The sequence below is a fragment of the Phycodurus eques genome, chromosome 12, assembly GCF_024500275.1.
Source record: "Phycodurus eques isolate BA_2022a chromosome 12, UOR_Pequ_1.1, whole genome shotgun sequence".
NCBI lineage: Eukaryota > Metazoa > Chordata > Actinopteri > Syngnathiformes > Syngnathidae > Phycodurus > Phycodurus eques.
The window spans coordinates 14,627,357-14,640,296 of NC_084536.1; the positions used below are offsets into that span (position 1 = coordinate 14,627,357).

Below are 12,940 nucleotides of genomic sequence, written 5' to 3' on the forward strand. Positions count from 1 at the left end.
CACGGTTATCGCATTAAGTGGCTCCTTGTTACAATTCTGTTTTACTTTGTGTACATTTTGCTGTTGGTGGAGCGCCCACTAAATGACGTAATACTGCGATGCAACTTGACGTGAAGCGGTTTAATCGTCCAACTCCCTCCGTGAAAGTGAAACAGTTAAACAAGCTTCATTGGTTTCATTTTTGTTTTGTCAGTGTTGACACAGAGGCATTGGCTAGTTAGCATGTTGCGCTAACACTACTGTTTTCCGAACTATTTGTGTTTGCGGAGCTGAATAACTTACAAAATAAACCATTATTTTTTGTCGCTTACAACTGTTAACTAATGGCGCTTTTAGAACTGTTCTACATGCAGCATAGAGTACAACATCACTCCCTCTTGTGTGATAGATGTAATGTATTTTTAAACCTTCAAACAACTACTCCTTTAACACATGGAGAAGCAACACATACAACCGAGCACACGTCAAAAGAGAATTACATGTTGTAGATTTGAACACCAAAATGTTCAACAAAACCATATAATCTTGTTTAATGAAAGATCGCTAGCTTAATGCTAATACATTATGCAAAATGCCGTATATGGGCTAACGGCACGTAGAATAGATGTCACGGTAATTATAAATCTTCAACAACTAATTCTTCAACGTACGGAGCAGCAACATGTACAAAAAGAGCATACAACAATACACACATGCATATACATCCTCTCTGCGCTTTAAACAACAAATATTAAAAGAGCAAAACATTATACACTAAAGGGCGCGTCATCTTCTCAGTGCTACCCGGCCTGTTGCGGCACAACATGTTACTACACTGAAGACGTGCAACAGTAAACACCCTTAAAAAACATGATCATTTAAAAATATGTGATATGTCGATATAGTAGAGGTTCACTGTACTTAAGATTTGTGTGTCTTTTGGATGATTATATTCTCATTGGGGAATTGTCATGTCCGAATCCGCGCAAACACGAAGCGAGTGATGACAACGGTGTCCAAGGCGTTGGAATAATGGCATCCACTGAGCTGTTAAGCACGCTTGTAACAATTATTTGAGGGCGCCCATCAGGAATCGATACGGAATGAGACCGCACACGCACACAACTGTCTAGTGTAAATATGTACAGAAGTGGCAAAAGTACTCACACTCTGTACTTAAGTAAGAGTACAGATGATTGTACAAAAAAAAAAAAAAAACACTAAAGTAGAAGTACTGCTTCAACTTGTGTACTTAAGTAAAAGTAAAAAAAGTAGAGACCGAACCGTACTTACTGTAAATATAAAGGTAAAACTGTGTTTTTACTGTCCATATATTCAGAACCAGTTATTATAACTTGGCATATGGAAAAGAAAATAAAAACATAATTTCCCTATGTTTTCACTTATATAGTACTGGTACTTTGAAGATTTAAAAAAAAATGAAAAGTATTTCATGTCGAACATGGTTGTTTAAGAGCTACCTAGCGTTGGCTCAACTTTCATGCAAACAAACAAATATTCCCGTAGCTTCTCTAACATCGTGAATCAACTAACAAAAAATGCTAAATTAGCTAATGATAACAACAGAAAAAAAAATATACCTTAGTTTATTTTGTATTTATTTATTTTTATTTTTATTTTTCAGATTAGACAGAGATCAAAACAACACATTCGCCATCAATCATTCTTTTAGTTGAGCGCATCAATCAAAAATCAGGCCTTGGATGGTGAATATCTTGCTTCTCCAAGTTTTTTTGTCTTGAGTTGCCACCAAAAACTTAAAAAATTGACAATTAAAAAAAGGAGGCCAAGTGCTTGCTTCAAGCCGTTTCTTGCCACCTGAAGTAAAACGAAACAGAACACACAGAAAATTACATATATATAATTTTTTTTTTCCTCTGTGAAAAATGACTAATATTACTGCAGCTTACCGAGTAGTTTTGACTGCCTTCTTTGTGTATATTCATATGTATCTATCATACTGCCTCCAGTGGCTAAGGTGCACACACCAGGAGGAGCAGCACCATGTCAATGGGCATTGAAGCATGAAACCACAACATTTTTTGTTAGGGTTTTATGGGAGCTGAAACAGATTAATAACCTTTGCTTTAATTTCAATGGGAAAACATAACAAATGAATTAAACTCTTATAAGTCAAGGCGCCACTGTTTTATCAATCCAGATCTCAACCATGTTGGACTTGACCTCGTTCTTTAAGTCTCTTTTTTACATCATCATCTTTGGAGGTTGAAAAAAAAGTAATGAGCATATATCTTGACAACATAGGGGCCATAAAGTACAGATATATGGATAAATTAAAAGCAAAACGTAGTCCGAAATATAATTACTCAAATAATGTACACATACCTTACAAATCTACTTGAGTACAGTAACAAAGTATTGGCACTTACATACTTTCGACCACAGCTTGTAGCAATGATTTGACAGCATCCATCAGGAATATGCAATAAGAGCACAAACACACACAGAGCTGTGTAATATGAAGTAAATATGTATGAGCGATGCGAGCGGCCGTCAAGTTCAGTCAATCTTCCCTCGGCGACCAACCTGGTGTCGCCGTCGTCAGAGCTGCTAATGGCCATTAGAGGCAAGAAGGAGCGGAGGCCTTTGATTGGGGCCTCTTCATCGCTCTTCCTCACGCCTTCCATCATCCTTCATACATGGCTGCCCCATCGATTGGCTGTTTAGCGCGATGAAGGATGGAGGCCTTCCCCAGGACCGCAGGCCCAATCCATCCGCACGCATGGTGCATTTCTTCGTCTTTGCCACTTTGCCAAAGCTTTTGATTGGACTGTTCAACATGTCAGTTCCACCAATAGGAGTGTTGATGGATGAAGTGTTCTTCGTGCATTTTGAGTAGCATGACAGTACATAGAACACTTGAGGTCTATTTATTGTCCATGCGACATGTTTTACACACTTGAATCTCAAATCTTCTTTCCCCGTTGAAATGAATGGAAATGTCAATAATCCGTTCCAGCCTCCCCCCAACCCCCACCCCACACAAAAGAAATAGATAAAATAGCACTCGATATTATTGTTCTTGATTTTGACAAATGCAGAAATGGCATAAATAAAATGTAAATCATGAACCATTTTTGCAACATTATTATTATGATTATTTGCTTCAATTCAATGGACATTGTGCTGCTCCTTCTAGTGTGTGCACATTGGCCACCTCGGGGCAGTATGATATAGCCGACAGGTGTCAAACTCAAGGCCCGGGGGCCAGATCTGGCCCGCCACATCATTTTATGTGGCCCACGAAAGCAAATCATATGTGTGGACTTCATGTTTCTTGCTAAAATACCAAAATTGCAAATTATCTTCACTTCTAATTATGTTGAGATATTGCAAGTATGTTTTGTTATCAATGCCCCTTTTAAAATAAATTGAATTGTTTTTAACCAATTTTTTCCTGGCTTCTGATTTCAAAACTATGTTTTGCTCTATTTGCTGAGTAATAATATTGTGTATCACAATTGTAATGTGATAATATTAAGTAAATATACATTTATGTGTTCAGTCAGATTGGTCTTCCAAAGGAAACCATAACTAGGATGTGGCCCACGACAAAAATGAGTTTTGACAGCCCTTGTTTTGACATACGAATATGCATGGAGACGGTCACATCTCCTCCGTAATCTGCAGTGATATAAGCATCTCTTCACAGAGGATAAAGAATATATTTTTATTTACTGTTTAAATGTTTTGTGTTATATACTGTAAATGTTTTGCTGCCTCTTCGCCATGTTGCTTTTGAAAAATATTTTATATCTCAACAAGCTTTTACCCAGTTAAATAAAGGTTAAATTAGAAATATGTGCAGTATATGCCTGTGAGTATTGTTATATCGTCTGTTAACATGTGCTGCACCACCCGTTGTGTTCAAATAGCCGTTGTTTAAAGGGTCTAAACACTGCAGCACTGATCCTATTTGTTAGCATGTTAATGCTTTGCATTGTTTGTTTGCATTAAGCTAACGGAGAAGTCTAAGGCAAAGTTATGTGGCTATTTGGAATACACAAGGTGTAATTCTTTTTTTTTTCTTTTTTTTTTTGCTTAGTTTAACCTTATTGACAATAAACATCTTGTAGCCTCTTTTTTGAACAATTGTTCACTATCTGCCAAACCGCTGCTTGTTGTGAAGTGAGCTGAGTTGAGTTCACTGGCACCAGTGCATTGCTCAGATTGCAAATTCTGGCCAAACAACGGCTCATCTCTTGAAAAACTTGTAAGTTGGGTCACTCGTATCTCAAGGCACCACTGTATTTCCTCAAATAATAGCCTCCACTCTAATAGGTGCTGTGTCAGGTAATTACTGTAAATGACACACCTCAAATAAAGACTCTCCCCACTTCTCAAGAAAAAAAGTAGTTCCCACTTGGTAATTTGTACATTTATTGAAGTTTCTATTTGTATTAGAAAAAAAAATCAATGCTAGAATATAATGATAAAAAATGCATTTGTGCAAATTAATGGCCTCCTCTGATAAACAGCTTACCTCTAATCAATGCTGCGTACTCTCCGCAATGTTCCGCAATTACAAGCCACACCTCAAATTAAGACTCCTCTCCCCACCAGTCATGAAAAATGTGGTGTCCACTAGGTAATATTTACATTTGATATGAGTGTCTATTAATACGAAGAAATTAAATGCCGTCACCCTGAACAGGATAAGCGGTAAAGAAAATGGATGAAAATTAAATGCTAGACTATGCTGATAAACATGCATTTCTACATATGAAGGCCTCCTTTCTAATAAACACCTTAAGACTATAAAGTTAGGAAAGTTGCAGTAAAGCACTGTGGTGTCACTTAAAATGCCTTACCCCAACCAGTGTATTCTATCCCTGAACTTAATGTGAGAGATGCACAAAGTAAATCTTTCATTTATTTTGTTTAGGTATCCTCTATCGCTCTTCTATACTGTATATCCTCAAATTGTGGTCTCTCTCGAATAGTCTCCGGGTTATTAAACGCCACACCTCAAATGAAGAAAAAACACTAGGTGGTAATAATTACCTTTCCTGTGGTATTCCTTTACTGACTCGTTTCCAGGAGATCATTTTTTCTCTCTCTCTAATAAATGCCCCACTGCAGTCAATGCAATATATCCTTCTGCTCAGCCGACTGTACAATTCTGACCATTTGTACGTCTATTTATTTTTTTCATCTTTAAATGCTTTTATTGCTGCTTCATTGCCATCTAAAGACTGTGTGGTGCTAAGGATCATGCTTGCTCAAGAAATTCAGTCAAGAAGCTGTACATGAGCATCAGTGTTCTTCTCGTCAGGCTGCCTCACCGCGTCCATTCCCCCATCATTGTGGACACATGCATGATGAAAAGCGTGCAGGCATGCATGAAGCACAGCTGCACGTGTGATAGTGGTAAGGTGAGCCCCTCACACACACACACACACACACACACACACACACACTGGTATAGTGCAGCTCTCAATGAATCCTTCCTATTGCCTCCTTTCCTCCCCATCATGTCAAGTGTGCCGAGGAGGAAGTGGAGTAATGGGATCTTAATGAATTTGGTCCTCTATCACGTGTAATCACGCACAGACATAATGATGATCATCTTTTAGCAGCTAACTGTACTCGGAGTCAACTCGTGACACTGCCATGCGCCGTTTAGACAGATCTACTAAATGTCAGCAAACTGCTTCTGAGGCGCAATCCCAATTTGCTTTGGAATTAGCACTAGCAGCGCTAATTATTTGGACAATTCATTGCTTTTTCCCCCCCCGTCTCCACACACACACAAGGAGAAGAAGCTGCTCTCTTGATTTGGGATGAGAGTGGATGTGTCCCAGACATGCCTCACAGCCTGCAGGCTTCACTTCTCTGCTCTTACACACTCTGCCAAAAGCTTTGTGACAGCTCGAGCACACACACACACACACACACACACATTGCTCTTTTCTCTACATGGCCTTCTGCTAAGATCTCTGGTGAAGGAGGGAGGAGACAAAATAGGAGAGAAGTGAGCTAAAACATGTAAGTCACTATGACTTAACCACATGCAATCAAAGCGCAAGATCAGATATTCGTTTTGAACCAACTTTGCAAAACAGGACCATTCTTGTAACTGTGCAGTTTTTTTGTCTCATATACATAAAGCGGATTGAAATAAATGGGAGAACAAATGGTTGTTCAAACTAAAGATATTCCGTTACTGTGCAGTCCACTTAAATGTTCTGTGCTTCATTACTCCAAAATGTTACAGCAACGAGTTACTCGATGTTGGGAAGTTGCGTCCACTTTACAATCTGGTTCAGGTGCTACTGGTGAAACACTCGTAATTATTGAGTAAACCTTTGATTAGGTCCTACTTTTGTAGATTTTCATCGCCCATTAGACCGTTCACAGAGGTTATTTTGACTGAGAATGGGAAATTACGCATGAGGTATACCATAAATCCTGTTTTGACGTTTTACAATGAAAGTCTTCATTTTCTTGGTCATAAAACCAAATTACGTTAGCTGACGTGTTAAAGGATACTTGTTGAAAGGTTGTGCTTTTTATATTTTTAGTATTGCAAGGAATGTAGCCTAAAAATTAAAGTGGAAATTATACTTTAACGTTTATATATTTTTTTTTTTTAAAAGAAAGAAAGCGTGAAACGACTCTAAAAAGAAAATGTCATCCTAGATGAGGGAAATAAAATTAAAAAGTGCGCTGTGTGAGACTTAAACGTTGAAAATAAAATGACAAATTTGCTGTATGCTTTAATTTGAGAATTTGCTGAGAAATTGTTTTAAACATATGGTGGTTTAATAACCCTTTAGAATGATAATGAATTTTAAATACGGACTGGCATGCCAGCTAAGTTGTTTAACGAGACGTTGAAATGTTCAATACTTTCAAATGCATCGGTAAATCTTAAAGCATACAATCATATTTTCTCGAGGAGCATACTGAAGAAAAATGTTGTAGGCCCACACGCATGCGCACACGAAGACTTGATTGTTTGACATTTGGGTCTCATCAAAGAGATTTTTGCCCGATTAACGAGAAACTAATGATCTCGATTTAACACTTTTATTTGTAACCATGAAATAATGCTTTCCCTCTTGAAACGTTTCTCGCTGACAGACGCGAGGCCTACCACAGCCTCTTCTTCTCCCTTTTGTGTGTGCGCGAAATCCAAAGGAACATTGAAAACGTGGACAAAACCTGTTTTGTTTTCTTTTGTTTGTTTTCTTTTGTTTTGTTTAGCTTTGTTTCCCCCCACCCCCACCCCCCACCCCTGCCTGCTCGGTGCAAGTGCGCGTCGATCGGCCAACAGAGATGCTCTAAGCATTAAGAGAAAGGTTTATATTGAACAGCAACAATACTTACAGCACACATACAAACGAGGAATGTGACAGTTGTACAAACACAATGGCTCCCTCCCTTGCTCGTCTATACACAGGAGATAATATATATATATATTTATGTATATATTTATATATTAGTTTGAGGGCCAACTATATTGGTATCAAATCTAGCAGACTACATAGTGTCCGGTATATATAGACATCGCTTCTGCATGTGCCTATAAAAGAGCAACAAAATAAATAATCATAATACATGCGTCGTTTTGTTTTGTTTTTTTAAATGGGGGAGGCATGGTTTAAAAAAAAAAAAAAAAAAAAAAAAAAAACTTTCGTTATAACAAACTTTGTACATATTATAAACTGATGTGTCATCTATTTGAATAATATACAGTGTCCACGCGTGTGTCCGCATATACATTATATATATTATATATATATATATATAAATGGAATATATATTACATCTGGTGGCGCTAAAGACATGATGGAAGGATGAATCATCTTTTTTTGTGTGAAGTCGTTGGAATTAAATAATAGCGGTGGGGCAATATTTGCATTTGATCAGTCTGTCATGCGCTGTCAAAACAAATGTAAGTGTTTCATTTAAAGACAAAAACGTATTTTGTGTTCAATTTTGGGAGGGTCCTCAGAGGGGAAGCCATCAACAGATGTCCCAAAAGAATTTATAAAAAAAAAAAAAAAAAAAGGGTTGGAACAGTTGTTGTTTTTTTTCGGGATTCGGCCTGGTTTTAGAAAGGCAGCGTGTCGAGGAAGAGTTGGTCGATGATGGCCGGCGGAGGCACGAGGTCTTCGAGTTTGAGGTAAAAGATGCGCTGCAGCCCCTGCGTGCACAGCGTGCGCAACTCGGGCAGCTTGCCCAACAACTTGGACAGGTAGTTGGGTCGGTTCAGGCCGCCGCCGGTGAACGTCACTTGGTCCTTCAGGCAGTTGACGATCTTATTCTGCAGCTCCTCCACCCGCTTGGGCTCCCTCAGCCCGTGTCTCTCTATTTAACAAAAAAAAAAAAAAAAAAAGAAAAGAAATCCAATTCAAACCACGGGGAATTGCGTTTTTTTTTTTTTTTTTTAACATATATTTTTTTTGCACGCGTTTCGGCACCTGTGACCATGGCGAGCGCGGCGATGCAGGAGAACGCCGAGATGTCGATGTTCATGCCTTGCAGGTTGGAGGAGAACTCCACGATGGCGTCCACCCACTCGCCGAAGCCGCGCACGCACTGCAGCCTGTGCAGCACCACGCCGTTGCAAAAGATCAACTTGCCTTCCACCGGGTTGGACCTAAAAGCCAGCCAACGCGCTCTCATTACGCGGAATTGAAAAGGGCTTGGAATTGGGATTCATTTGAAAAAGTTAAAAAAAAAAAAAAGAATTGAAGCAATGGTGCGTGAAGGGTTTTTATGTTTGGGTTTTTATGTTTGGAGCCCACCTGTACGCCAGCCGCAGGACGAAGAGCTCCAGGAAGGCAGACTCGAACAGGAGGTCCTGGTCCGGCTTGGGCAGCTCGCAGAAGCCCGGGATCTTCTCGGCCCAGCCGCGGATGATCTCCATGGAGCCGGTGAGCAGGTCGTAGAACTGCTGGATGTGCTGCGTGTTGTCTCCGGCCATTTGGTAGTCTGGGCTCGCCTGGAACTGGAATTTCATTTCCACACACATGACTTCATCGAATGCCTTTCAAATACAGAATCCGTCCAATTGCAAAGTGGGGCCGTTTGCCCGCTTTTCTTTTCATTTTTATTATTATGATGAAATTGCCCATTTCAACGTCAATTAGCCACTTGAAGAAATGACAGCCGAGTGTCAAGGTGACGCGTCGTGAAGTGTTTGATTTGCTTTTTGCACTCACTCTGGAGTAGTCCAGTGCAGACATGGAAGGGTTGGAGTCCACGTGGGCCCTGACCAGCGCGCTGATGAGGCTCACCGGCGGCGACGGGGGGGAGGGCTCCTGGGGGCTTTTGGGTTTGGACGGCAGACGTCCTCGTCGACCTTTCAGATTATCGGTCCTCACGACTGGTGGAGGGGGGAAGAACACCGCACGGAGAAGGCATCAATCCGCACGCTTAATTGGCACCATTAAATCGTTCAAAAAAACAAAAACATAATAATAATAATAATAAATAAAACTGCCAGAAGCATGCGTGCAACGAGGGCAACTATTGCCTCATGGAAAATATGGGCCTGCACGTACCTTCTCTCACCATTCCAACCACAAGGCACTTCTGGAACCGGCAGAACTGGCACCGGTTTCTTCGGCGTTTGTCAACAGGACAGTTCTTGTTGGCTAAGCACACATATTTGGCATTTTTCTGGACGGTGCGCTGGAGAAAGACACAAAATCTAAGTGTCGGGGGAGGGGGGGGGGGTAATCATTGTATTACATTTCAATGATAAACGCTTTATTTGGAACGAGGAAAAGGATGGGAAGAAACTAATGACTTCACTTTTTGCGCATCCTGCAGTCGAAACCAAAACGTGCGAACGTGTCACTTTGTGGAATCGCGCTTGATATCACATATCAAGATGCACATCGAAATCAAATGATTTCATTTATTTATTTTTTTGTAGTTTTTGCGCATCCTTTACTGTGTTGTTGGACAGCGGAATAAAGGAAATTGTCATTCTGCAGGCCTGCTCGTCACGACATGTAGAAAATTTCATTTCATCTCATTTAAATGAGGAAGAGAAGAGGCAAAGAATGAGAATACATTCAGCACTTATTTTACGTAAGGACAATGTACGTATCATACTGGCGAGAGAAACGAAAAAGATATGTGGGTCACCGTTTGTGGGCCGGTTTTGTATCGAAATCGAATAATGTGATGCACGTAAATGATCACTTTTTAATTGTGAATGTCTGCACTTGAAGGGACAACAGGAACAGGAGGACTTTTGACGCATGGAGTTTTTACGTATCCTTTAATGTGCGCTGGAGAGAAACAAAAAAAGGAGAGCGAGAGGGTCACCTTATGGGCCTGTTTTTTTTTTAATCACATGAAATAATGCGCATCTCAATTAGATACGTTTCATTTGGAACGAATAAACAGACCAGGGACTTGTTTTGACGCATGGCGTTTTACGCATCCTAGAAACGGCGGGCGGGGAGGGGGAGACACACAAAATGTGGAGGCAAAGGCTGCACTTTGTGGGCCCGTTTTATGTCACATATATAATAAGGAAGCACATCTAAACGAGCTTAGTTTTACGGCTCCCAAATGAAGTGCTGCCTCGCGCCCACCTTGAAGAAGCCCTTGCATCCCTCGCAGGTTCGAACCCCGTAGTGCTGGCAGGCCGCGTTGTCCCCGCACACCGCGCACAGCCCCTCGTTGGACGGCGATCCGCGGGAGGGCGGCGACGGCACCTGGCTGTCCAGCAGCTGGTGTCCGTGGCCCAGCTGCAGCGAGTGCGGGAAGGCCAGGCCGCTCGGCTGCTTGCGGTGGACGCCGGGCACCGAGAAGCTCTGCGCGTCCAGGCCGCGGTGGTGCGCCGCCGCCGCCGCCGCCGCCGCGGCCGCAGCTGCAGCGGCCGCCGCCGCCGCCGAAGCGGGGCCGTCGTGGCCCATGGAGACGTGCAGCGGGCCGTCGAACCTCATCTGGCAGCTGGACACGGGCGTGCCGGGCGGCGACTGTTTGAAGGAGAAGAGCGACAGCCGCGAGACGGGATTCTTGCGCTGCTCCATCATGTAGTTGTGGTGGAAGGTGTGCAGCGAGGGGCCGCCGGGCTCCTCCCACACGGCGCCGGGCTGCACCTGGAAGTTGGGCGTGTTGGGGGCGTGCGGCGACGACGGCGTCTTGAAGTACACGGGCCCGGCGTGGCTCATCAGGTCGTCGGACTGCGGCGGCGGGAGGTGGCCCTGCTGCTGGTGGTGGTGCGGGTGGTGCGGGTGGTGCGGGTGGTGGTGGTAGCCGTGCATCTGCACGTCCTCCACCTTGACGGACGACTGCTCGCCGCCGGCGTGCGGCATCTGGTAGAGGCAGGGCGGCTTGACGTCGTAGCCGGCCGCCGCGTTGTAGTTGTCCATGAAGGTGCTGAAGCTGGGCAGGGAGGTGGTGGCCGTGATCTCGGTGTTGGTCAAGTCCATGCTAAACTTCACGAACTCGGGAGTGAGGAAGTCGCAGCTGTATTCTCCTGCCGCGGCGGCGTGGTAGCTGAAGCTCTGGGAAGCGGGGCTGGCTCCTTGCGGCGATGATCCATACTGAGCCTGGACGCAGGGCATGGCTGCGGCCGACACACGCAGCGGCTTTAGTCGAGCGACACATTTGGGATTTGCATGATCTTTTCAAACATTGTTTTCACCTCAAGTTCGTGCGACGGTGCTGGGCTCACACTCGGAAAGGAGACACGATGACCGCTTGGATTCGAGTCGGTGGGATAGTCCCCTACAACATAACACCAGAATTGACATACATTAGAGCATAAAGTGCAAGAAGCTTCACTTGGAAAGAAATGGCAACATTTGGAATCATTTCTTGCACAGAATAAGATGGTTAATGCTACTTTCCAAAACTCACAAATGTGCATTTTCCACCCAAATATACCCATATTTTGAATGCAAAATATGATGCAATTATTATTTTTTATTTTTTTACCTCTTTCACATCCAGCTGGTTGTGTTCAATCCATGCAATAAGCATTCAGGTAAAAGCTCAGCAGGGGTGCGTCTTCCTCGGATGAGTTTTCAAAAGAACAAATAATAATAATCAAGTAGAAGGCAAACCTCCAAATCATGAAGCCCCCCCCCGAAGCTGCTGTGTGGCAGGCAGCCTGTGAGCGACACTTGCCTCGACTAAGCCACTCCAAGCCAATGTGGCTTTGTTTATGTGAGCTCCGGGTGCCGTGGCCCACGTGTTTGCTGGCCCGGCGTCATCGGCGTCAACATCCACGCGGGCCAATCGGGGAGCGAGGTGGGAGGGATGGATGAGAAGCGACGGAGGGAGGTCTGGGGGCGGCGGGGGGGGGGGGGGGGGGGGGGGGGGGGGGGCGTCCTCCAGCCCCGGTGCTGGGGAGCGTGTTTGTCTTGTGGTATGCGATCTATGCTGCGTCCCACATGGGCATCAAGCAGCCGAGATGGAGCGGGGATAAAGGCAGCTACGCTCACTTTGAACACGACTTAAGACTAAACACTCCCCACACTCTCCAGTCTGCTTTGTGCATGAGCGTGCAAGTAATGCTGAAAGTCAACTTTCCAACTTGTCTTTTTACTCGTAAGCTTGCTCAGAATTCTCAATTTGCGCTCATCGTACTGCAAAATGCACACTTTATTTTCAATATGCAATTTCATATGCACTGTCTGTACGTGCTGGGTGTCATTGCTGACGATACCATCCTATAAATACAAATATTACTTAGACTATATTTACTGCTTACCACATACATACATTACATTTACAAATATTTTCTATCTATCTATCTATCTATCTATCTATCTATCTATCTATCTATCTATCTATCTATCTATCTATCTATCTATCTATCTATCTATCTAATTAGCCTAGTAGGATAATAATCTTTTTCATGTTTTTCAGAAAACATGAAAAACACCAAAAGATCTGACAAAAGAGAGAGAGCGAGAGAGAGAGCGAGAGAGAGAGAGAG

The 12,940-nt window shown here is 42.9% G+C and overlaps 1 protein-coding gene across 1 annotated transcript; it reads right to left on the bottom strand.

The window, feature by feature from the left end:
• Positions 1-7,482: 7,482 nt before the first annotated feature.
• On the bottom strand, positions 7,483-12,093 carry nr4a2a (nuclear receptor subfamily 4, group A, member 2a). The gene is made up of 8 exons (XM_061691774.1): positions 11,935-12,093; positions 11,642-11,724; positions 10,584-11,563; positions 9,537-9,666; positions 9,195-9,358; positions 8,778-8,980; positions 8,451-8,629; positions 7,483-8,337 (listed from the first exon to the last, which is right to left on the bottom strand). The coding sequence occupies exons 3-8, from the start codon at positions 11,559-11,561 to the stop codon at positions 8,081-8,083; spliced, it is 1,911 nt and encodes a 636-aa protein (XP_061547758.1). The 5' UTR covers positions 11,562-11,563; positions 11,642-11,724; positions 11,935-12,093; the 3' UTR covers positions 7,483-8,080.
• Between the last annotated feature and the right edge of the window lie 847 nt (positions 12,094-12,940).

Bases quoted from the DNA above. Each gene is read 5' to 3' on its own strand.
- nr4a2a (XM_061691774.1), bottom strand. From the start codon at position 11,561: ATGCCCTGCGTCCAGGCTCAGTATGGATCATCGCCGCAAGGAGCCAGC. The intron at 9,359-9,536 runs GTACGTGCAGGC...CCCCTCCACCAG, and splicing joins GGTTGGAATGGTGAGAGAAG to TCGTGAGGACCGATAATCTG. The intron at 8,338-8,450 runs GTGCCGAAACGC...TTTGTTAAATAG, and splicing joins CGCGCTCGCCATGGTCACAG to AGAGACACGGGCTGAGGGAG.